The 27,054-nt window shown below is 37.4% G+C and overlaps 3 protein-coding genes across 3 annotated transcripts in view; all 3 read right to left on the reverse strand.

Moving 5' to 3' along the window:
* Positions 1–719: 719 nt before the first annotated feature.
* On the reverse strand, positions 720–11,811 carry LOC756287 (organic cation transporter protein). Its single transcript, XM_030995520.1, has 11 exons — positions 11,451–11,811; positions 10,563–10,823; positions 7,648–7,751; positions 7,011–7,165; positions 6,170–6,338; positions 5,020–5,158; positions 4,513–4,604; positions 4,006–4,214; positions 2,829–2,937; positions 1,918–2,127; positions 720–1,041 (listed from the first exon to the last, which is right to left on the reverse strand). Exons 1-11 carry the CDS (start codon positions 11,598–11,600, stop codon positions 921–923), a joined length of 1,719 nt encoding a protein of 572 aa, XP_030851380.1. The 5' UTR covers positions 11,601–11,811; the 3' UTR covers positions 720–920.
* Positions 11,812–13,960: 2,149 nt separating this feature from the next.
* On the reverse strand, positions 13,961–23,020 carry LOC100892258 (arginine-binding periplasmic protein). Its single transcript, XM_030995397.1, has 8 exons — positions 22,581–23,020; positions 21,983–22,052; positions 21,077–21,129; positions 20,195–20,323; positions 17,493–17,692; positions 16,764–16,847; positions 15,882–16,095; positions 13,961–15,044 (listed from the first exon to the last, which is right to left on the reverse strand). Exons 1-8 carry the CDS (start codon positions 22,801–22,803, stop codon positions 15,004–15,006), a joined length of 1,014 nt encoding a protein of 337 aa, XP_030851257.1. The 5' UTR covers positions 22,804–23,020; the 3' UTR covers positions 13,961–15,003.
* A 3,497-nt stretch (positions 23,021–26,517) lies between these two features.
* LOC582691 (CD63 antigen) overlaps positions 26,518–27,054 on the reverse strand; it is a 9,032-nt gene continuing 8,495 nt past the window's right edge. Inside the window, exon 8 of the mRNA XM_782636.4 lies at positions 26,518–26,828. The gene's annotated coding sequence lies outside the window, so the exon portion shown is untranslated. The remainder of the gene's footprint in view (positions 26,829–27,054) is intronic.

Here is a 27,054-nt window from a genome sequence, read left to right on the forward strand (position 1 = left end):
AAATGAATTTTTAACGATTTGGGGGGGGGTAAAATTCCATAGGCTATAATACAATTTGGCCTTCTATGAGAAATAAAAAACGTAAAAAACGTTAAGAGGACACCAAATTGTCCTCCTAATGATAATGTCTACTTAATGAATCATTTTCTTACTCCAAAAATATATTTTACTAAAGGCGTCATTAGAGGGACATTTGGAGTGACAAAATGACTCATTAAGTAGACTTTATATATATATATTACACAGTCGGAATAAAAGCGTGGCAGCACAATACCGTCGTACTGTTTTTATTTATATACTTTATAGAGTACTGTTACTTTGGTTAATTCAAGTTATGTTATAAAGCTGTATCATGTTAAAAAGGCACTCCATTTATGCAGTTAGTACATGTATAATATATACATGTTTTATGATAAACGTGATAAAAAAAATAAGATTTTTACTGCGTCTCTAATTTTGTTACATGAAATTGATCTTATCATGACTGTGGCTGGTCTTTCAAAGGTATAGCACCGTTATTCGATTTCAGATCTTTTCAGTTCTTTAAGTTCTAGCTATTGTATTAGCTAAGAGGTAAAGAACTAAACAAAAGTACATGTAGATAGTTTTTATTAAAAATCGTAAAAACTCGATGGGTATCATGGGTTTAATACACAACAGATTAACAGTTTGATTAATATGCCATATTCTTTAACATACACACTATACTGTTGGTAATCAATGTATACAATGGTCTGTTATTATGTCAGTGTTTATTTAATTCAACCCATAGTAAATAACAATCAGATTATTCATATTTTTCAACGTTTAATTGTTGAATTAAAATTTAGACTATCATCTCATTTTCTGATTGATGTTGTTATTTTATTTGTGTATCGCCAGTAGGCCAACTACAATTCTGTAACATTTTCTGCCCGAGTTCAGGTTTCGATGGCGGTGTCGACGTCGGGAGCTTTCTGATACTTGAAGTCGCTTGGTGATGTCATCTCTGGACTTTCACTCATGTTGTATTCATCATCACCAGGTTCATTTAGAAGAGTTCTAACGAAATAAAATCCGAAACCGTAGAAAATGTTACATTTCAGTTCGTGACTTAGTTTAAGCTGGGTAAAGCTGTTTCACAAGGGGCAACGGATAATAGTAAAGTGGTGAAACGGAATATTATCATATACACGGCATAGGTAAACAGAATATTTAGAATAATAATTATCTCGAATCTGTTTAAGTTAAATCCTTTATTTATTGATTCGTATAACATAGGGGTTGTAAGTCATAAACTTACTTGGTATGCGCTTTGTTACATGTGTATATGCGACATAGAATTGAGATTGATACATGTTATTGTTGTATTCAACAAAATATGTCATGAAGAAATATGTATTGAGGTAAAGCAGTAGAAATTGTATACAATTGAAGAAGGATCTCCCTGATAATAGTGTTTGATTTAAACAGAGCGTAGAGATGAACTATCAGTTCTGTCATTTGTTTGTTCAGTCCTTACCAACACGTACTAGCATCATCATCATTTTCATCGTAATTTACCATAATATAATCAAAATTATCGACCATCTATTCATATTTCTTTAATTCCTTTTATTATTAATAATAATAATAACAATAATAATATTCATAACAATATATAAAACAATACTACTACTACGAATACTACTACAACTACTACTAATAATAATGCAATACTAAGTTGTAATAATAAGTCTTGATTACCCAGGGTAGCCTCATCAGTATAACCAAATATCCCTTTGAGCTATGCAATCATAATTAATCATTTTGATTGCATCCTCATTTTCATCATCAATAAAAATCAAGGATCGTGGGGGGGGGGGTTAAGATCTTCCCGTGCAAACTCGACCGATCACAATTATTCCTTATGAAGAGGTTTACATGTGGACTACTAACCTGCCAAAGTTCTCCCCCTCTTCGATGGTCTCTGGCACCCGCCTCCCCTTGGTTTCGGGGAGGAAGAGGGCCAGGATTCCTGCTAAAATGGAGGAGATCCCAAAGATGAGGAATGGGAGGGGTTTCCAGTAATCCCCAAGCAGGATAATCAGCGGGGAGATCATACCGGCCACCCTCGATGCCATGGCACACATCCCTAAACCAGCCGCCCTGAAGATCGGGATTAGAAAGAAAATACAGTACACCAGGTTCATCAGCTTTTACCAAGAACATTCCCTATTTATGTGCATGTTCCAATAATTCACTGGTTGATGTATACCATGTATATTCTGCAGATATACAAATGTAGGAGTTAGAGATAGACATGAAATATGTTAATTTTCAACATAATAACGCTGTTGGAGGTGTCGGGGCAGAGTGGTTCATTCTCTTGACTCTCAATCCAAGGGTTGAGGGTTCGAAGCTCAGCCCGAACAATAACGTCTATTGGCAAGGCATTAAACCGAATGTGCAACTAAAGGGGTGAGCCTACCCGGCAATTACTGGGGTAATAATAATTGCAGGAAAAGACAAGAAGAGGAAAAACAGCCCTGGTGTCGCGGCGGGACTCGAACTGTGACCCATGTGATCCACAGACCTTCGACGTATCCGTCAGACCACTAAACCTCGACGACATAAAAGTAATGCTAAGTTGGATTTCTCTGGATTCAATTATTGAACTTTTACATTTAAATTTGTTTTCCTATCTATTACGCATAATGTGTAACAGAACTATAGCAATAAAGCAATATAGTCCAATAAATAGAAATAACAACTATACCTTTTCACTTAAATAAAGATTAAAGTATAAACATGATGAAAACTGTTAACATATTTAGAGAAATCGAAAATCACAACAACAACAAAATTACCTGATAGGTGTCGGGAATATCTCAGCAGGATACAAGTAAGCGATGGCGAACGATCCAGCGATACCAAATTTCCCGATCATCGCAACGGCTACCCGTCCTGGACCGGCGGCTTTGGGTTTAATAGGAAATCCATGTAAAGGTTAATGGTTTAAAAAAAAAGAAAAAAAAAGGCAACAATAGATAACAAAAAAGAATCATACAACGAAATATATCTAAGAAACTTTAAAGCAAATAACCAAATAATTTGTGAAAAATAACCCCCTCCCCCATCATTTTAGAGGTTATAATAATTGGATTGTCTTTACTATATACATGCGACTTTTGAACATAAATGTAACATCCAAATCATAATAAAGGAAGTTGCAATTTTTCGATCTGCAGATAAGATGAGAGAGAAAAGACCTGCCATATTCGAATTATAATCGACGAGAAATAATGGAGAAGTTTCAACCAAACTTTCGCGCCACATGTGCGTGTTCCCCAAATACTTATTTCAGCGTGCAGTGCATGATATTTTTAGCAAGATTGAGTCGATTTCTTTTCATTTTGATCAATCGAAAATCTCGCAATTATTTTTCTTATTATCTTTTCCCATTTCTTTCAGACAGTTTCTGCAACATACATTGCCTGAACAGGCCCCTGTCTTATAAACAGTGGCGCCCAATCGCAATTTATTTGTACATAAGAGATAGGAGACTGCAACCATGAAATTGATTAGAGGACTTGTGATTCATTCGGATCAATCGCAACTCTTTATATTACAGGGCCTAATTGTCAACTCTATCGAACAGATGTGTATTGGCACATTTTCGCGAGGGCGTTGACACGTTTTGTCCGAACCAACACTCCCGTTTATAAATGTTTCGCTCACGCGAAGCGAGTGTTCACAAATTTTGAAACTTTTGATTGTGGTGAGAAATTACATATTCCGGCTACTCCTGCCCGAATATGAAACTATTTGGGCATCTTGCTGGCCAAATATAATGTGGATATTCGAGGGAGGTGCCCGACTTTTTGCGCATACGTTGCGTTTTCGGACAGTTGATTCGACAATATTATAAAAATGAATATCTTTCGTTGAATCAGAAGGCAAAAGAGAAAGCTTTATGTTTGTTAACTGTCCGGACATGCCCCCTCCCATCACACATCTATGACTGGATGATCTCTAAACACTCACGTATGAAGATGGTGGCAAGACAGGCAATACCACCGGCTATCATGTAGGAGACAATCATGGGCCTTCGACCAAAGTACTCGATGCCAAAGAGCACGGAGGTGTATGCGGGGATCTCGACAGCTCCAGAGACGAAGAAAGCGAGGTAGATGTCGACACCAAGAGAATCTGTGCTCAAGCTCAACCCGTAATAGACAAGCGTGTTAACGATCCTGAGTAGATAATATTGATAATGACGATTATGATGCTAACAGTAATAATAATAATGATAATAATGAAAATAACAATACTATTGATAGTGATAATAACATAATTTAATTGTGATAAATAATAAGTACCACAATAACAGCAACACGGTGATGATAATGATAACATTGCAAAAAGATGAAGAAACGGAAAGGAGACGATTTTTGTTAAAGGTTTGGAATTCATGTTTTAGTACATGTACAACTATATTACTCTTGTGCGAAAACGATTCCGATCCATAAACAACACATCATTACTACTTACCAATTGAAAATCAAGTTAAGCGTATTTCGACGGAGCCGTGGAGTGCGGAATAGATCGAAGACATTAGGCTGTCGCCCAGTGTTTCCACCGCTCTAAAAGAGATGGAAAATGAAATATAGCATTTAAAACAACAACAACAAAAATTGTAATTTTTTTAACCACATTTTCTCCCCTTCTGATGGTGATTGGCCATTAATACAGCATGGCAATTAACCATTATATTATATAGCGCATCTTTTATAAATCTACTTCGTTCGATGTGAAGTTTTATATTATACCCACGGCTTTAGATCCGCCATTTCAATGTGTTTACTACCTATCGGGTATCCATTAACTTCACCTAGGTAAAGAGAGAGAAATGTATGTTTTGCCTCAGGACACGACATTGATAAACATTAAATGACATCAAATAATATAGCTGAAAGAAAGAAAGAAAGAAAGACAGACAGAGAGAGAGAAAAGGAGAGAAAGAGAGGGATATAGAGATCGTGGTTTAAAGTTTCATACCTTATTCATGAATTCACGCTCTTCAAACAAGATATCGGGTAGTTTAACTCGGTTGACTTTAGCGGCTTTTCGAATAATCTTTTCGGCGGGTTCGAGTTTCTTCTTCGCCATCAGCCATCGGGCAGACTCAGGTAAGAAGCTAATTTAACGATGGAGAGAAAGAGGAAGAGAAAAAAGGAGAGAAAGAAGAAGAGAAAGAAGGAGAGAAAAAGGAGAGAAAGAAGGAGAGAAAGAAGGAGAGAAAGAAGGAGAGAAATAAGAAGAGAAAGAAGGAGAGAAATAAGGAGAGAAAATGAGAGAAAGAAGGAGAAAAAGGAGGAGAGAGAGAAGGAGAGAAAGAAGGAGAGAAATAAGGAGAGAAATAAGGAGAGAAATAAGAAGAGAAAGAAGGAGAGAAAGAAGGAGAGAAAAAGGAGAGAAAGAAGGAGAGAAAGAAGGAGAGAAAGAAGGAGAGAAATAAGGAGAGAAAGGGAGAGAAAGAAGGAGAAAAAGGAGGAGAGAGAGAAGGAGAGAAAGAAGAAGAGAAAGAAGGAGAGAAAGAAGAAGAGAAAGAAGGAGAGAAAGAAGAAGAGAAAGAAGGAGAGAAAGAAGGAGAGAAAAAGGAGAGAAAGAAGGAGAGAAAGAAGGAGAGAAATAAGGAGAGAAATAAGAAGAGAAAGAAGGAAAGAAATAAGGAGAGAAAAGGAGAGAAAGAAGGAGAAAAAGGAGGAGAGAGAGAAGGAGAGAAAGAAGGAGAGAAAGAAGGAGAGAAAGATGGAGAAAAAGAAGGAGAAAAAGAAGGAGAGAAAGAAGAAGTAGTAGAAGAAGAAAGAAGGGGAGGAGGAGTAGAAGAAGGGACACAGAAGACAGAGAATGAGGGAGGAGGAGAAGGAGGATAGAAGAGGACATTTTCAAAACAATTATCATACGTGTCATATCAAAGGTTGGAATGAAACAATAATTTTAAACTCCAATCAACATCGATCATACGAATGGTAGTTTTGATGATGTTTATTGTATAATTCCATTACAACTATTTTGTATAAACATCAATGAATTGTATTTGAACATTTTACTTTAATACAAGGGCAATAAACCTGTTGGAATTTGAGACTTCAGACAACCAGACTTTACTAGCCACTTTCTAAAATCATTCCCTTTATCTACTTACGGATAAAGCATGAAGTAAGCTAGAGAGATGAGAGAGATAAATAGCTGAAGATGGCGCCAATTTCTGATGAGATACGCAATGGCAGCTAGTAGCATATATCCGACAGAAAAATAGAGTTCTATTATCATCCCGGCCAGGTAACGCTTTGACGGACCGACCATTTCAGTACCTGTTTGAGTAAAGATCAGATCAATTACATGCGGTTGGTTACAATGCAATTTGAAACAAAGCAATGGGTGTTTATGTTTTGCATAAAATATCATCATCATCTTCGTCCTCACCGTTTCGTTCGCGTTCTGAATTCTTCTTTTTCTTCCACCCAAAACCCTTTCGTTTTGCACGTAGTACTTGTGAGCCCTATCTAGGTCCTTTTCTCCACCCTGTTTCCGTTCACACTTCATAGGCATTATCTACGGTATCTGTCCAAGGTCACTGAACTCTTCAAAGGCGCCATTTTGACCGTTTCTGGCTACTTTTAATGCCTTTCTTTGTTCCTTCGCAACTCCACTGTTTCTTCATCTATAATGTAGAAACACGGGCATCACTCTACATAAATAGTTCTTATACGATTGTAGTTCTAGTTCTTCTATTTATTGTTATAATTCATTATTATTATCATCACCGTGATTTTATTTGATTATTGATAATATCTTCATCGTGACTAAATAATGTTGATCATTGTAAAACATCCCCCCCCATGCTTTTCAATATGAGGTAGAGGTGGTAAGAACACAGTTATAGTAGTAGTAGTGGTAGTCCAGCAGCAATGACAATAATCATTATAAGAAGCGGTTGTTGCAGTAGTAGCAACAGATATGGCAAGCATTATACTTGTTCTCACCGAGGACAAACGAAGAGATGAGCGTGCCGTACATCGCAGCTCCGACCAGAAGATAGAGGATGGCGTATACCCAGACATTCGGGGAAAATGCAACGGCCGTTCCCGTAACTAGGATAAAGCCACAGGAGAAAAAGAGACTTTTCTGGCGACCGAAACTGAAGAAGATAAAAAAAATCGTTTATTGTAATTGTATTAATGATAAGTAATTATGAACTGATAAGTATTTATATAAATGGTAAATATTAGTGTTCGATCTGGCCTATAATTATCAATTGTCTGTAATCCCTTTGAAACAATATCATGGTAAAAATGCCCCATGGAACGAATCGCTTTTAACATACCCTGGTAAACAACAATAACTATGATGAGGAATAGATGACAAATTTTGATAAACTTTCCATGTCACCTTAATTTACACATTTTCGTATGCAATGCATATGATTTCTAATCAATTTCTTATCATTTTGACGATTAAAAACAACCGTAGACCCGTTCATATCATGCTTATAGGCCCACTCAATCAACCTTTCCAAATTACTTATAGCTTGTTTTTCACATGGCAAGGTAAAAACTCAACCAAATATTTTAATGAAGTTCAACACAAACTGAAGATGATAAATTAGTCTGTCATACTTACATGTCGGAGATGTGTCCAAAAACTAGAGACCCGATTAGTACACCGAGAAAATACAGAGACTGTGAGACAGACGTTAGATAACTGGAGCCACACACAAGGTCAAACTGGTGATATAAAGTCCAAAAGAAGAAACAAATAATTATTAGATCTTAGGGGAGCATGAGTTATATTGATCGGAAGTTGTACCTAACCCTAACCCTAACCCTAAACATAACCCTAAACCTAACCGTAACCCCGACCTTAATCATGACCTTAATCCTAACCCAGAACCCAACATAGTATATAACCCTAACCCTAAACATAAACCTTAAACCATAACCATAACCCTAATACGAACCTTGGACCCAATATAATAGCTAGCCCGAACCATAATCATAATCCTAAAACTAAACAACAAACAAACAAGCCGCTCTTCGTGTGAGCAGATAACTGTAAAACCCATCGATACGAATGTTGGATACGTGTTCATGAAAGTATGAAAGTTACGAAATAATAATAATAATAATAATAATACATAACATTTATTAGGCGCTTAATACTGATGTTTCTAAGCGCACAGTGTTCTGATTAAGAGAAGACTATAACCCGTAGAATTAAATTAGAAGAAAAAGCAAAAATACAAAAGTAACATAGATAAGGTAAGAAAAACAGTGGCAATCAACTAAATAAAGACAAATATGGTGCGCACCTCCATTGACCGACGCACAACTGCAATTTACAATTTGAAAAGATAGGTTTTGAGTAGAGATTTGAATTGAGATACAGAGGGGGCGCAGTGAATAAAGGCGGGCAGTTTGTTCCAGAGAGCGGGGGCAATAACTGAAAAGGCGCGGTCACCATACCGGGTGTTAGTGCGGGGTCCAGGTGTTAACAGTAATGTGGAAGATGAACGAAGTGTTCGTGACGACGTACGGGAACGTAAGGATATGAGATCGGAAAGGTAAGAGGGGGCTAAGCCATTGATAGCTTTGTAGCACAGGAGAAGAATTTTGAAGGATATGCGGTGGTGAATTTTAAGCCAATGTAGTGAGTTCAATATTGGAGTTATGTGCTCTGATTTACGCGAGAGAGTCACAAGCCGAGCAGCGCTATTCTGTACCCTTTGAAGTGGGACTAGATGTGACTGAGGGAGGCCAGAAAGAGAAGAATTACAGTAATCGATATGGGTCGAGACAAAAGCATGGACTAATTTTGAAGTTGTGGGTCGGTCAAGTAGCCTCCTGATTCTACTGATCTTATATATACCAAAGGAAGCAGACTTACAAATATTACTAATGTGTTGTTTGAAAGTAAGATTGCTGTCAATATTTAATATTTAAACCAAGGTCACGCACAGAAGCACAACAACTGAGAGAGCCATCACTCATAACAAGATCAGGAAAGGGGTCTGAGTTCCGAAATTTAGAAGCAATATGAATCATTTCAGATTTTGAATCATTAAGGCAGAGACAGTTTTGAAAAGACCAGGTTTTGATTTCATTGAGGCAACTGGTGAGTTTGTTCGCGGCTACTGTCCTGCTGTTTGGGTGAAGAGTTACATAAATCTGGGTGTCGTCTGCATACATAGTGTGTTGAATATTCTGATGAAGGTTAATAACATTTGAGAGAGGGCTGGTGTAAAGAATAAACAGGAGGGGGCGGGGGGGGGGGACTGTACAATCTACGAAGGCAACAAATGGTATTCATGAAGCGCCTTCATCACTTTGGCAGTGATTATTCTAAAATGCACAAAGTGGGACTTATCAATATTTAAAAGATGCGTGGATAATAGCCAGGAGTCACCTCCCTGATAATAGGGAGTTCATTTGTACATTTGCTATTTCCAAAGTGATTTATTGCAACCCCATGCCTATTCCAATACTTTCGCGTGGCTGGGAGCAATTGTCAATATTGTCCCGGAGGCGCATATTTTTTTTACACAACTGTTTTGCCATTTCAGTCAAATATACAGTGCAAACGACTAGAGACGGAGTCTAGCATTACCCTTTGCAGTTTTGTTGGATTGCTAGAGCTGGACATGTTTATACTCGTTATTTGTTTCGGGTTAAATCTATCCTCTCTTCTCTTTCACTATGTATTTCTGTGTTCTCCTTCACTCTATCCTCTTCTCTTTTGTCAGGTATTTCTTTTTTTCTCTTCAATCTATCCTTTTTCTCCTTCGTTAGTTTCTTTGTTTTTCCTTGAACTTTCCCCTATTCTCTTTCCTTATGTATTTATTTTGTTCTCCTTTATTCTAACCTCTTCTCTTTAGTTTTAGGTATTTCTTTGTTTCTCCTTCAATCTATCCTTTTCTCCTTCGTCATCTTTTTCTTTGTTTTAATCTGATACATTCCCTTATTTTTCCTTCTTTATCTATTTCCCCTTTCCTTAGTCTATATCCGATCCTCTTAGCTCTTCAATTATGTATTATTATGTTCTTCCTTTGACTTATCCTCTTCTCTTTCCTTATGTATTTCTTTGTTTTTCCTTCTCCATATCCTCTCCACTATCCTTGTTTTCCCCTTTCTATCATCTTCCCTTCCCTGGGTGTACGTGCGTGCGCTGACAACCTAGACTCTTTCACCAGAGCACTTCTTGGAATTTTTTTCGCGAAAATGGCTAAAAAGTTGTGTAAAAAAAATATGCGCGTCCCGGAGCATATGTCGGAGCATGCAGTGCCCAATGAAACACAGTTAATCTTTCAGTCACAAGACATATTAACTGCCCTAATGCCACGGGAATATGACCCCTGATTTTACGCCGTTGAAAAAAATATATGAAACGGAGGTGAAATTACTCAATATTCAAAGGAGGTAAATTTTGAGGGAAAAATTTCATAAAAGAAAATATTTTTCGTGGGATATGCCCTACATCCATGAATGTTTACCAGCTGAAATGTCAAAGTGATCATATTACTTTAAAGGTCCACGACTTACATCTATGACAATGGAAGACTGAAAGACACTCCTATCATATACCCATCCTGCATCACATGATACGACGTCACGTCCACTAAGGTCAAGGTCAGGACGGAAGTAGTCGATACCAGACAGGTTGTACCGCGAACATTGCGCATACGTGACGTCACCGGTCTCGGATATGTTTGACGGTATGCCAATGCTTCGCTTGAGCTCTTGACACTCTTCTGTCGTATTGTAGCCCCATTCAGTGCAATTCACCTCATCCCACTCCGGAATCTAGGCGGAAAATAGACACAAGCTTAATAAACAAGTCATTTTAGGTCTTAATCACAAATCCTGAAAGTTACGCTTTACGAGTATTGACCCTTCTTTTCTTCAAAGTGATAGGCAGGAAATTTTTCCAGGCCATAAAATGGTAAGAACAGATTATTGTTCCAGGGCATAAAATGGTCCAAACCCTTTATTTTTTATTGCATTTTATTTGATATTTATGTACCGAAATGACATACAAAAATCAAGACACCTAGACATCAATCACTAATATAATGCAATTTTACCTTGGTTCGAACATGAACTTCGTAGTAGGTTCATGGTTCGAGCCTCTGAAGTGTATCTAACGTTGGCATTCAATCAAAATCCTTTGTGTTGACATTGACTTAATGGCATTCTTTCGTACGGGAGTGTCTAATACTCAGTACTAAATAACATTGTAACCCTCTTTCTCAAATTCGGAAAATCCGGATAAAAAACTAGGAAACAATTCAAATTGGCGTTTACTTTAAATGGCTAAGATGGAGTAGGTCACTTTGGAGGCGGTGTGGAGTTAGGTGTGGCGGTTCGACTGTGCAGTAACCTGTCAGTTCTAGACAGGTATGACTCAGGTGTTCTAACATCACAACTTACCTTACACCAGTGATCAGCCGAACCGGTGATAAAGACTGAAGCCAACAGGTGAAAGGCAGTCAAGAAAGCAAAAAGACAGCATAGGTTGTACGTGCGACGCTGGTAGCGCCCAAACTCTCCAATCGTGATCATGATATCATCGAACTTCATTGCTGCAGATGATCTTTCCCCTGTCTCATTAATCACGAATTCCTCCCAATCACAAGAGAAAATAACCCAAGAACAATCTGCAAACAACCTTTGTCACAAACACAGTTGTATACTTGTTTATCCGTGTGATCGCTTTCCGAATTCACCCGCGCAGAAGATAGCGAGGCTAGCCTTGTTCTTGTTCAAATTTAACTAACTGCCTACCTCAAAAATTGAACCTGTCAAATTCCTGCGAATGTGATTATTGCCTTTAAAGCGAATCCTTTTGTTTGTTTATGCCCGTTCGTATCGCGGAATGAATCGCAAGAGAACAAAAAAGAGAAAAATAATAATACGAGAAAAGGGCTGGATAAAAGATTCAATGACCCTCATCCAGGGTCTAAGCTCCTGAGAAAGAGATCAAAGGTTGAATAAGAGCTAGACGTGAAGCTTCGGTTGGAGATGGTGCCCCATTTTTCTCTCTTTTACAATATCTCTCTTTCTCTCTCTCTCTCTCTCTCTCTATCCCTCTCTCTCTCTCTCTCTCTCTTTCTCCTTTTCTTTCTTTCTCCCCTCTCTCTTTCTTATCCCTTTCTTTTTCCATATATCTTTATTTCCAAACAAACACGACTTTAGTTTCATTTTTGCCCAACTTTGACACGTTTTACTCAGGTTTCTATTAGAGTTCAACAAATAATCCTTTCCTCCTAATTTCTTATGGTCTCTTTTATCCTTCGCTCTGTTTTTATCTATGTGTTAATGCAAATACATGTTTTTGTTTTTGAAGTTGCCAACGTACCAAACTTACCAACAACTTATTTTTCATAATGATGTACAATTATTGAACTTGGTAAAACATTTTTTTTTTTAAACTATACATTTGTTATTATTGCTTCATTCATTCGCACATATCGGACAAATAAGCCCCGTAATTATAAAGCTCCATAATTCAAGTTTCAGCTTTGATATCTCTCGCTGTAGTGTGCTGTGATATCTAAATTGTCGTAATGTGAATTTGAAAAGAAAAACAGAATAATCATTTCTTTTGTGAACATAACCGAGACGTTAGACCCCTAGAAATTAGCGGTCTATGATTTTTTTTCATATTAGGTATATGGCAGTATGTTGTCTTTAACGTTAACATTTATAGATCATCGTTTTATAGACAGTTGTCGACGTCGGCAATATATTTGAGCCGACATGTCGACAAAGAAATGTGTACCTGACGACAACACTGGTTTTTACAACTTCAATTCGATGCTTGAATGTAAATAAACAAACCAACTTAGGCATCCACAACAACAACAAAAATAAGCGAAATTAATAAAAGTATTATAATACTACTACTCTATGATAACAATACCTATCAGACAATGTTGATACATATAATCATGTCTGCATCAACGCTACACTGTAAATTCGTTGTGTAACGACTTTACAGTTGGGTAGTTCACTCCTTTAATACACAGGGGTTGTGTTAAGTTGTGTGATTTTTTTTATTGATTTTTTTAATTTTTTTTACACAACTTAACACAACCCCTGTGTAAGGAGTGAACCACCCAACTGTTGTGTAAAGTCGTTACACGACGAAATTGCAGGTTGAGTTCTGGGTAAGGTGTCAAAATAATTTGTGAATTTTGTCAGCGTGGTAGAGTATCATAGAAGAAATATCCTCTGAAAGGTAGGGTCATTCAAATGCCCTCATATACGAAATGTGATATGTTATTACTCTCAGAGCTGCTACCTATATAGCTTTAATATTTCAGTGCAATTGTGTTGGTCTGGATACCGATGAAACTATTTACCCTTGGTTTCCGAGGAATAATTATTACAACCAAACACTTGGCAGTACTCCATGTTTGACGTGTATTGTATCTAACGCGCGCAACGCGCGCTCCATCAGTTCTCCTTGCAATACGTCACAACCCGTAAGTTTTGAAGGGAATTTCGACAAAAGGGCAGCTTCCTTGGGGAGCAGACGACGTCGTAAATATGATGAAGTAGGGTCTCTTCATTGTACTTGCAATACGATATTATTTGTTCTATAGCAATGCTTTTTATATTAAATGAAACTTTGTCTTACTCTCCACGTTATCATTATATGCTTCATAGTCGAGAGGTTAGTTCCCCTAAACAATATTTCAAAATGGTAACTTGACTCAGTACATTGTATGTGTGTGTGTGTAAGTGTGCGTGTGTGTGTGTGTGCGTGTTTGTGTGCAAGTGGGTTTGTGTTTTAATGTATGAAATTTGCTCCATCTATGATATCGACGGTTAAGAGTTTCGAAATCAGAAATAAATCGATAGGTGATGTAATAGTCATTCTACCAGTGATTTATCGTAAGTATGTGAAACCTCAATGACAACTGAATAATGTATCATTTTATGAAACAAATGAGAGAATTTATTGATAATGAAACACATCAAAAATATCTGGCAAACAAATGCGAGAAAATAGGCATAATAGTTAACTAATGAGGAAAGATAAATGATGATCTTAACGTCGGGAATATGAAACAATACCTTGTCACATGAGTATTTGCAATGAGAGAGAGAGAGAGAGAGAGGCCCGAAGCTCATGAACACAATTGTCGAATTTCTTAAATTTTGCTGCTTCGTATGATCAGTTGTTTTTCAAGATGATACAAAATAATTTGCCAAAATAGGTGTTTTGCGAACAAGCTATATGTTGTGGTTCAATTCCTTTTAATTTGTCCATGTTCCTCTCTTTATTCCTAATGTGTGCTGGGGTGATTAAATGTCCTGCACATTCCCCCCACTGTGGGGGGGGGGGGTGTTATAAGTGATCCATATCTCATTTTGCGTTAAATACTCGTTTAATCAAATTTACAGCAAAACATATATACAATTTTAGTCTATAAATGGGTGAAATTACGTAAGTCGAATATCATAGAGTTTCGAATATAATGAGTTCTCATAATCTGATGCGAAGAGTCTCGGGAAAAGTCGAAAAAGTGTAGACAAATGATCTATTGCAACTGAGAAATCTTTAAACGAAAGAAAAAAATGCATACAATGAAAGACATAATATACCACATAAAAAGTCTCAATTTTAACCAAGAGCTTTGATGATATTGACTCGATAAAGGAAAGATTTCCTGGGCCTTATCGGTCTGGTTGCTATTTTTTAAAATCTGGAATCGATCTGGGTTTTTTTTCTTCCTCGGAACGCATGCAAAATTTGCGATCGTCTTAGAATATATATCAAATTGAGAACAATTCTGTATTTAATATTACAGAAAAGTCGACGACAAGATTATTTAAAGTCCTTATTTCCTTCTGTGGTGACTGACTTTTGAAGTATTTTTGAACTGCAAAATTAAAGGCCATCCACAAACTTGGGATCACAATCATACATAATAGTCTTGATGGTGGTATGGCTGTATCCGTCATAGCTTCCCTATTACAGACAGACGTCCTCCGGATTTTGACCTGGCATGTGACCTGATGGCATTGATAAAGAAAAGAAAAATGGTGATATATTGGGTTCATCATATCTAATGTCACGTTCTGTTTACATCCCCAAAGGCATACACAACTAACAAAAAGGGGGAACGGGATTGAATACATTTGCATAAATATCTTAGTTGTTTTGTTGTGGGCTTGTGTGTGGGGAATGAGTGTAGGTATGCGTGAAATAGTTGTGCGTGTTTGGGGTGAGGATATTGCGTGGGAACGTATGTGGATAGTGCAGAGGTGGGTGTGCGTGCGCGTGTGGGTGTGTGGATTTGTATGTTTTCAAATGCGCGTACAATTGCTGAAGTGAAAGATTGAGGTATACTGCATGATCAACTGGTTTCGATCCTTTTGATATAAAACCCACTTTGCCCATATGTAGCCCATATGGAACCTTGGGCATTTTGTGGTAAATCCCACATAAAACTCACTTGGCCCATCTGGTGCCCAATTTGTAACCATAGTGCATATTGTGGGGCCCATTGGGGGCTCCATCTGGGTTCCACGTGGGCCCATCTGGACTGCCCATCTAGGGCCCATATACCAGCCCAGTTGTAACCAGATAAAACCCAGATGGGCCCCACAACATTTTGCTATCTGGGCTGTACCTGCCTATGAAGCGAAAGTTGTTGGACAAGACAATTGCAATATACTAAAAAAATTACGCATTATAAAGAGATTTAAAGGAAAAAAACATGGCAAATTCTATAATAAATATGTAACCATTTAAATTTCAAATGTGCAATTTGTAATTCCAGCATAATTTATTACCTTATTTTATTACATAACGGTTTTTCCGAGTTTGCAGTAGGCTAAAATACATACCGTGCGCTTCCTTTAAATCTCGGCAGATCATTCTGTACTCGGCTGTGTTAACAAGTTTGTCAAAGGCATCGTTCCACCATGTGACGAAAGTGGGGTTGTCCTTTCTCGCCATCATGCCGAACCCGCCCAGGGCGCAACGATTCGGGAAGCTTGAGGCCGTCAGCAGCTTCAACTGGCCAAGCTGGGGCTCGGCGTAGCAGAAGGCTGCGTCAACCTGGGGTATAGAGAGGGTTGGGTGAATTCTGGCCATGGTGAAACATAATTTCTGAGCTTGTCGTTCTTCTTATGCCTATGTTACAAAGTGTGGAAGAGTATCATCGAAGAAACGTTTTCTGAAAATGATTGCTTATAATACCCCCATATTCGAGATATAACAAGAATGAGCTGAAAGGTCTCGGGCCAAACATTAATGCGTAGTCCCATATACGCACATATTTTCGTGCAGTGCATCTGACTTCAAGCAAGCTTGACAGACATTTTGATCATTAAAAAACTTTACCATATTCACAGTATAAACAATCAAACTATCCCCTATTGCATCCAGATAGTTTCTTTTACAGTTTAATTCACCTGACCAGAACTAAATTTCTTGTTTAAGCGAGAAAAAAAAATGAAATACATAATTTAGTATTTTATCTGATATATACATCATCTAATAAACGAAGCACCTAAGCGGCAAAACCTACAGATGGGGCGACAGGTACCCCTTTCTTCGCTTTCTTTTTTTTTTCTTCTCCACTTTCTCAATCAATCCCGAGACTAAAGTGTCTAAATAGAATACAACTGTTATGGTTGTTGTAGTCTAAACTTTCCAGACAAGAAGAGAGGCAGAAATTTAAGACCTTCTTTTTTTAGATATCATTGTAAGTAACTCTTACTCACATTTCCATCAATGACCGCTGCCACAAGCTCTTCCAAACTCGTATAGTAGACAATCTGGCCGGCAGATGCAGACAACTTGGAACCCTTCAGATGAAATAGAGAGAAAAGTAGAATTGAATTTTATATTTATTCCCAAATTGCTATGTCCTTTTTTAATGTAGGGGCACAAAGCGCATGTGACCGGAATATAAGTGAGCTGATAAATCGAAACATAATCCATTGAGGAAAATAAATAGGTTTTTTCCAATATAAACTGGGTTAGCAATCTGTATTTTTTATCACTGATTAATTGTCATCAAGTAGTCAGTTGGTCTATTATACCATGTATCCCATACTAGTAATTTCATGGGGGGATGTATAATTACCACCCCCCCCCCCTCCTCTCTCTCTCTCTCTCTCTCTCTCCCTCTCTCCCTCTCTCTCTCTCGTTATTATCACCATCATTATCACTTAGTTTTTATCATTATATTCCCCTGAATCTCACTCATTCCCCTCTGATCTTCTCGACCAACCCCTCCCCTTTCTCTCTCTGCCCCTTCCCTTCTCACCGTCCATCTCTTTACATTTTGTAATCTATCTTCTCTCTCTCTCTCTCTCACTAATTTCTTTTCTCCTTTTCTTACCATCTCTCTATGTTTCTTATTATCTTTTGTTTCTCTCTCTCTCTCGCCCTCCATCTCCTCTTCTCGTTCTATCTCAGAGCTTCTCTTTTTGTTTTCTCTAGAGTACCTGTATGAGATCGTCAGCATAACGTGCCAGGCAGTGCTCATCGCTCGAGAATCCGTTCATAAATCCGATAGTGCGCCCTCTCAGGTTTGTCCAGTCAAAATTCGTTGTTGTATTTGATACATAGATTCCTACTCCAGCTAGCTTGCTGTATGGCTTGGTGAATGAAAACGACCGAGATCGATCATAGGTAATTCCCCAACCTAAATAGAGAGGACAAAGTAAAATTCAATTCCTCTGATTGATACTATTTCAATGAAATATGTCAAGACGAGTAGACCCCGTAACTAAATAATCCAATGCTTTCAGATTATTTCTTCACTTTTACTCAACAGGGAGTCAGTCATGTATGATAGGTTATCTGGAGTTAAATTTTAGCACATTTAGGATGAAGTGTGAACTCAACGACAAACTGACTCTTGATACAGTTGTTCCGTCATGATGGTCTATATGATTTCTCTGCGAATGCATGTTCTCTGCTAAATATACCATAACTATAGGCTTTTTAAAATGTACTTGATATGGTAGAATATTTCCAAATTTTATTCTCTCCGCAGCAATGATGGCTCATTGGCCTCGTTTCCATGAGGCCCCGAGTTCGAATCTAAGTTGAAGCAATTGCGAAATGTTGATTATTTAGGATAAATAATTCAAGTATACCGCGATGTCTTGAAACCATCAAAATTATGAGAAAACGACTCAATCTTGTGCGGGAGAAACACAAACACGGATTTTTCTTACGAGTCCTTACGGATCGCACAAATTCATGGATCTTTCGAGGATCCTTACGATTTGGCCATGTTTACGACCGAGTTATTACGATATACTTACGGCATAATTCCACGATTTGTAGCGAGTTGTCACGGATAACTAAGAGCAACTTACGTGTTAGTAACGACCTTTTTACGTGTTGTTACGAGTTAGTTACGTGTATTTACGAGTTTTTACGATTTTTAACCATAAAGGAACATCTGAAGTGTTCAAATTTGCAGCTTTTATAGCTTTCCCCAAAAACGTAAACGATACGTAAGAATATGTACATTATACGTATATATTCGTAAAGTACTCGTAACTACACGTAAAGTGCTCGCAATAACCCGTAACAATCCGTAAAGCTATCGTTACACGACCCGAATGAAATCGTAAACAGCACGTACGTAAGCACTCGTAACAATCCGTAAATAATCCGTAAACAAATCGTAAACTAACTATAACAAAAATCACAAAAGAGTCATATACGGATTCTTGCGAGCAGTTGAAGGATGGTTACGTGTTGTTGCGAGCGGTTTACGATACTTACGGACTGTTACGAGCTATTTACGAATTATTTACGGAAAAATCAATCCGTGGACAATCGTACGAAGATTGTTTACATGTCAAAAAGTCTCCTTCACGGATCATTAAGAGTGTTTGCGAGTTGTTGCGAGTTGTGAAGAGTTATTTACGGATACCAGCGAATTATTTATACCCCCTTCACATACACGGATTTTTCTTACGAGTCCTTACGGATCGCACAAATTCACGGATCTTTCACGGATCCTCACGATTTGGCCACTTTTACGACCGGTTTAAGAGTTATTACGAGCTGTTTGCGGTTTATTACGGATCATTACGAGTTATTACGATGTATTTACGGCAACAGTCCACGATTCGTTACGAGTTGTCACGGCTAACTACGAGCAAATAACGTGTTAGTTACGATCTGTTTACGTGTTGTTTCGAATAGTTACGAGTAAGCTACAAGTTATTACGAGTCTTTACGATTTTTAGCCCAAAAATAATAACTGAAAATGAAGTGTTCGAATTTGCAGCTTTTATACCTTTCCCAAAATCGTAAACAGTTCGTAAGCATACGTAAATTATACGTATCTATTCGTAAAGTATTCGTAACTACACTTAAACCGCTCGTAATAACCCGTATCAATCCGTAAAGCCATCGTAAAATGACCCGAATAAAATCGTAAACAACACGTAAGCACACGTAACCGGCCTTAAACTGCTCGCCATAATCCGTAAATAATCCGTAAACAAATCGTAAACTAACCATAACGAATCGTTACAAAAATCTGTTACGAGTCATTTACGGATTCTTGCGAGCAGCTTACGGATGGTGACGTGTTGTTGCGAGCGGTTTACGGGTGGTTACGGATTGTTAAGAGCTATTTACGAGCTATTTACGGACAAATCAATCCGTGGACAATCGTAAGAAGATTTTTGACATGTCAAAAAATCTGCCTCTCCTTTCACGGATCCTTAAGAGTGTCTACGAGTTGTTGCGAGTTGTGACGAGTTATTTACGGATACCAGCGAGTTATTTACGGATGCTTGCGATTGACTACGAGTTGGCGATCCGTAAGGACTCGTAAGGAAAATCCGTGTATGTGAAGGGGGTAACACGGATGCTTGCTATTGACTAAGAGCTGGCGATCCGTAAGGACTTGTACAAAAAAATCCGTGTATGTGAAGGGGGTAAGATGCATGAATCACGGTCCCAACTTTTAAGCTGATTCTCGTCAAACTTCGGATATGGAATATGAAGAGGAGTTATTTCAAGGGACGTTAAATCTTATAGTTATTCCAAGAAAAATAAACATCCTGTTCGACTGACACTGATCACTTTACCAGTAACCTGCCAGCTATCAGGTTACAACAAGTTGCTGATTTCTTTTTCCTCCTTCGAAGACTGTCATGTATTTGTTGTTTACCTGTACAGGCATCGTACCATCCCCCTAGCAGTCCCTCACCACCCTTCGCTCTCTCCCCTGCCACAGACATCCAACATCGTGCAAAGTCATCGTACACCAGCTCGCAGTTCTTATTCGCTATCTTGCAAACTATGAGATGGAGAGAAAATATTAATATAGATATTAATTAATAAAGAAGTAAAAGTCAAGTTTATATCGAGGGTTCAGTGACTCAAAGACGAATCTCAATATTTTGCCAAAATGAGTATTTGATATCAAAATCTTCGGAAAAATGTGGGCTTTCCAGGAAACACAAAGACTTTACTCCAACAACACCTCATTGAAGTCAATGGCTAGTTAAACACAAAGACTTAACTCCACCAACACCCTATTGAAATCAATGGCTATAACAAAAAATCATATAAATGGTAACATTCAAGATTATATCGAGGGTTGGCCCAAGTGCTCAGTGACACATAAACCCCTTTTTCTCAAAATGGCCAAAATGGAGTTACGTCTTTGTGTTACTGACCCCTCGATATTTTGTACACGACCATGTGAAGGTTGTCCGTGATTACGTCACAATCCACTGACAATATTGCAAATTTTGAGATTCGTATTGATATAGTGATCTCATATTTCAAAAACTCATAACTCTCTCATTACTAGCCCGATTATTTCAAACTTTTGCAATTCTGTTTCTCTCATTTTCCTAGTCATAACAATGGAATTATTACAGAGGTCGGATTGCCCTTCCACGTTTCTACGTTTTTGTGTGTCTGTCAGCGTCATGACACCACATGCAGTAGCAACGTTTAAGTTAAAAATTAGTATTCTTGTTCAATATCATGATTATGGATAAAATCTTCCGGGAATACTTAAAATTAGACAAGTAATATTTACCAGCGTTGATAATGTCTACATTGTAGCCCTTTATAGTCCCAGTTGCTTCGTCTCTGTACAAGTATGAAAACAAAACAAACACATTAACACATTTAAATATATATATATATATATATATATATATATATATATATATATATATATATATATATTACAAAGTAACACACACATGAAAGGAATTAAAGGTACTATGTCCCATTTGCAGGCCAAACAAAAATGAAAAAGTTAAATTCCAACTGCATTTGAAAGATAATACTAATTTAGAACTTCCCTAAAAAAGGTGGGGCTTGAAAATGTCTTCAAGTGGGAAAATAACGACTATTAGTTGCCGAATCGACTTTAGGGCTATAGAGCCCAAAAGTAATAGTCTTGATTTTCAGACAATTGTACCGAATGGTAATACGTTTTATGCTGCGCAAAGATTCAATCAGTTTACTCTTGGCCATCACAAGAAATGGGTTATTGATGTAGACAAATGCTCATGTACCCTTTACAACTCTTTTCATGAAAGAAACTTTAGCAGCCTCCCCCTCCCACACACACACACACACACACACACACACACACAGACAGTCAGGATCCTATCAATCTTTTTGATATATAAGGGGCTTTCAACTTTTGTTTTCATCTTTTTCCTTATTCTCAGTAAAGTATCAAACAAACAAGAGATGATACATTAAGTTAAATACCGTAATCAAGTATCTTATTTGTATTTTCTTTTCTCTTTAAACTCGTGTCATATTGGCCTGCATTGAATAGCAAGTAGAGTGGCATGACTCTGGGAGTTTCAGCAATCTTTAGGTACCAAAAAGGACTAAACCCTCCAATGTATGCTATGCCTAAAACCATTTTCTTTCTTAAATCAAAGTGTCATACAAGAATCAGATATTTGCCTAAATGACTTACAAATACTCGCGGTTGATACCATAATGACCAATGGCGAAGGTCCATATTTTGTCCTTGGACCATGGGAAACCTAGATAAAATGCAGAAAGACAGAAAGTATCTAGAGTATTTGATAATGAGGAGGGTGAAGATGTGTTTTGATATACCATGTACCTGCATCATGGTGAGCTAAAAGTAAAGCGATGAGTGGTGAAGCGTTGGATACGTTTAATACGGTGTTCTTATCTGAGGAATCTCCAGAATCTACTATCAGTATAATTATTAGTATTATTATTACTATTATTATTACCAGTATTGTTATTATTATAACTTTTATTATCATTATTATCAAAATAATGAATATTGTTGTTGTCATTAATTAATATTGTTCTTGTTATTAATTCATTTTCATTGTTAGTAGTTATTCATTAAACTATTTATTTATCTAATTAGTTTCATATCTGTTTCCGTTAATTATGATGTTTTTAGTTAAATGGTTGAATAACATCTTTAAATGTAATTTCTACGCTGTTCGCACATAAAAACCTTTATTGTGTTCTGTGAACGTTGAACATTGTTCAACAAAGATTGGATTACGAAAAGAAAGTTAATAACGTACCCGGCCCATTGAACTCCTGTTCGTATTCAACCTCGAAGTGCCCTGGCTTTGCGAGGCTAACCAGGGCTAGAATCAACGCCCCAACGGCGACCACGACTACGACGACGATGACGATGTCCTTCGCTCGTCGGCAACCATCATTGGGGTGCGACCTCTTCCTGGTGAAGTTATCGTCGCATTCGAGTCGCTGGCATGGGATATCGGAGAGAGCTGTAGTAGACATCTTTAATCCTCACGGCACCATTGACATGTGCAGGAATGATTTACAATGGCAACACTCTTGAACCTCTAATGCCCTTCCGAAGCAGCAATGGTGCGGGAAAGAGTTATCATTACAACGGGGGAAACAGGAACACATGCATCTGACCTATGCGCTTTTGGATAAACACTTTTTTCGTATAACAATGATTTTTTTTTTTCTTCACGGAAATCTGTCAGTGTTATCTGAACGATATATTTATCATGTTCATCAAATTATCCGACCAAGTCAATAGTTTATGTATCTAAACGCAAATGTTATACTTATAACATGATGGATGACCACCCCCTCCCCCGCCTCTCCCCCTCACACCTCCCCGATCCCGATCGAGAGGATTCCAACCCGATTCCAACCCCTTCCCCATCTTTCGGAGAAAATATCCCCCTTCTTTCTCTCTCTCTCTCTCTCTCTCTCTCTCTCTCTTGATTGATTGATTGATTGTCAATGCTTACCCTCACTTATTGTTGCTTACCTAAACATGCTGATAGTAACAGTTTTTTTTTCCTTGAAATAAATTTTGCACTCCCGTTCAGTAATGTCCCTCGGTCATGTGAATCCATTTATAACCTTTAAAATTTCAGGTTTGCATTAAACTAATTCGATTAAAATGTAATAATAATTACAAAGATACCGCCTCGCTATCTGAAAACGAGTTAACGTTTTTGAATATTGGTAGCTTCTAAGTTCCAGGGAGATGTACACCCCTCCCCTCCTTTATCCGCCTTTCCCCCTAATCATGTCTGTCCCCTCATTATTTTACTTCTTTAGCTGCCACTATCCGGATCATCCTGTTTGAAATACTCTGGATTTCCGTTTAATATTTTGTTGATGCTCAAGTCCTACACATGAGACTCTGCGTGCTTCAACTTTCCGAATGACCTAATTAGTCAAGAAACCACAAACTCCACAAACAAACAAACGAAAATCAAATTATAACAAACAAAAAAGAAACCAAGCGAAGATTAAATTGACAAGCAGAATGCTATCAAAGGGCTATCATAATGGTTAGTTCTGTTTTTGTTTTTTTCTAGCCATCCATTTATTTTAAACCCCTATTTTATAATTCGATGTGTATAACGCTTGGGACTCTTGGGGCACGTTCTGAATACAATGGGGGTTAAAGAGCATGTGCAGGAAGGATATAACGGTGTCCTCGAAGTGTTATCTTTGTCAGTCGAGACGATAAAAATAGAAAATGAACTCGCATTAGTTAACATCAAACCGGGGTTACAGTTTAAAACAATCACATCATAGGGTCACTAACCACTTCTAAAAAAGTGAATTGTACATACACATGCTCACATGTTTTTATACTTAAACCTCATCTTAAATGCAATCTTATATTTTATATGTATTCCGATGTTTTCGTTTTCATATTTCTTTGTAGTTTAATGTTTCCATTGAATACCTTTTTCAAGTACCTTAATTGTAACAAAAGTATCTGCCTTGAGCTGCGTGTATTGTTATTTCTAATGAAAGCAATTCGATTTCAGTTCAATTGCATTTACTTTTATCTTCCTCTTCGTTTTCTCATCACCCCACCCCCTTCTCTCTCTCTCTCTCTCTCTCTCTCTCCCTCTCTCTCTCTCTCTCTCTCTCTCTCTCTCTATCTATCTCTATCCCCCCTCTCTCTCTCCCTTACTGACCCTCTTTATCTGTAGTTTACAACATGTACCATTCTTTGAAAATAAAATAAAATACAGAATAGAGGGAATGATTGTAACGTGTTTCAGAAAATAAGTTGTTGATTTGTTCCCCCTTTTTATTAGCCACTCGCTTAGAAGTCGTAAGGACACATTTCATAATTCACTTTGATCAACTAACTCACTGTACACCTTTTCGCAATATATACAGCACTGACGATACATTATAATACTAGCACGAACATTATGTAGACATGCATCATCATGATGAACATAAACAATGTACTCTATTTTCTGTATCAGATTTGCTGATAATTGCCCACGCGCTGTGAATGCAATCCAGCACTACTTTGATAAAAGTTTCATCCAGTTTGCTTACTAAAACTGTCAACTTTTTTCCTTAAAATTATTTCTATTTAATTATTCATTTGCGCTTAAAAAACACGACCGATACTTAGATACAAATAAAATTTGCCATAGAGTTAAATCCCATATTCAGTGAAAAACTGCATATACAACCTACTAAATGTTTAAAGAAGAAAAATGCATTAACAAATAAAGAATATCGCTTGGCTATGCACAGTGCTGAACAACTTCCGCTTTAGGTTATCTAATGAAATTTATTTAACTAACATCAAGTAAGATAATCATCATTAAGAAAAGCTAAAACAAATTAATATTTTGTTGCTTCATTATTTTCATACATTATTAAATCACCCAGCAGATCTGTGCAAATGGGTGTAATTGTCATAGGAACAATATGTCAACTTCCAATGTCAATTATCAAGATTATCGTAGAAATTTAACGTAGCTTAAGGCCCGGTCCCACTGGCCGATGAACACAAAACGTATGCATAAAGGACACAGCGGACGAGCAAAATTTCGGGGGTGGCTCCATTCGTTTTCATCCGCTCCAGAAATGGACAAATTTGGCGAAAACAGAACGGAAAATAACGGACGTGGGTAGTATGTAGCGGGGATGTTAAACGGATGTTCTTTGGAAGCCTAGCGGATGAAAGCGGATGGAAGTGGATGACAGCTTTGAATACTTTATATACGAGATGCATACGCTTACATCCTTTCTATTTCCGTGCTACTAACGATGTATAGACGTTCCATGTACCTTATCTTTCCTCCCTCTTTCCGTTTTCAGCTGCAGCGGATGTGAGTTGCGATGATGCACAGGGGATGCAGAGAGGATACAGCGGACATTTAACGGATGATAACGGACATAGAACGTTTGTTGCTCGTATTTGTCGCGGATTTACATCGTATACGGCGGAAGTTCATCCGTTCTGAAAGTTTTGTGCAGCTCAAAACTTTTTGCGCGGATGAAATCACAGTGGACGGATGCTGGATGGATAGAGCGTATGAAACATGTATGCAATGAGTACACAACGGATGCATAGCGTTTTCCAACGGATGGCAAGATTTGTTTACGTTTTACATCCTCTTTGCATCCGTAAGTGCAGTGGGACCGGGCCTTTACCATGAAGATATCAACAATGCGATGTAGAAAAAGCAGATAACATAGAGGCAAATTCACTCTTTCTTTAATGAAAGCAAACATTATTTCATTTGTTTTGTTTATCGAAATGTTAAAACGACGGCAAAGATTAATTCAGAAAGTGAATGTTGTATCGTGTGTCAGAACGAGTTTCATTGATGTCAGAACACTGAAATGCATGATTTAAAAATGAGTCATTCATGTTGATGTCCCTTGTTTAATAACTGTGTATTTACCTCTTTTTACAAAGAACAATATCAAACAATTATCACAGAATTGAATAAATATGGTACTGTATTTAGCCTAAATATTCATAATTAGAGATGACATTCGACAAAGTTATTTGGGAACAAAGCTGTTTACCATTCATACATTCGTTCATTGAGTTATTTAGTTTAGTCGTTTTATTTAAACATTTCTTTATTCATTCGTTCATTTATTAAGTTATTTATTCATTTACTTGTTTTTATTCATTGATATCATTATTTTTTCATTTTGTATTCATTCATTCATTCATGCGTCCATTTGTTTGTTTGTGTGTACGGTAATCAGTCTCGTCGATTTGACTGAGGTTTATCGTAAACGGCAGCTTAGAGTCGTAAGACCCGTAACCCGTACTCATGTATTTTCTATTTTCATCTTCGAGAAATTTAGCAGATCTGCACTGTTATGCACTTGGGAATGTGAATTCAAAAGATGATACGGATACAAATAAATCAAATTGAATCAAATCAGCCAAAATCAAATCCAATTACAGATCCACCAGTATGAAAAGCAAAATAATCATTCATAAATGTTTCGCGGAAAACTCTGCTTTCCCTTGATCCAGATGGTAATCTCTGCAAACAAAAACAATAAAAAGGAGAAGAATGAGGAAAACGGACAAATTTGTTCGAAAAAGTATTTTTACTTATTTTTTTCCCTCATTTTTGAGTGAATTCAATTGTATATGTGAAACGAGATAGATGTAACAAAACACATCAATTATATAAGCAGTCTCCTGGGTCAGAATGATCCCTTTCTGTTTGATGGCTCTCTTTAAGATTTAACATTGATTTTGTAATA

This window comes from Strongylocentrotus purpuratus, unplaced genomic scaffold (assembly GCF_000002235.5).
Source record: "Strongylocentrotus purpuratus isolate Spur 01 unplaced genomic scaffold, Spur_5.0 spur5_scaffold_21, whole genome shotgun sequence".
Classification (NCBI taxonomy): Eukaryota; Metazoa; Echinodermata; class Echinoidea; order Camarodonta; family Strongylocentrotidae; genus Strongylocentrotus; species Strongylocentrotus purpuratus.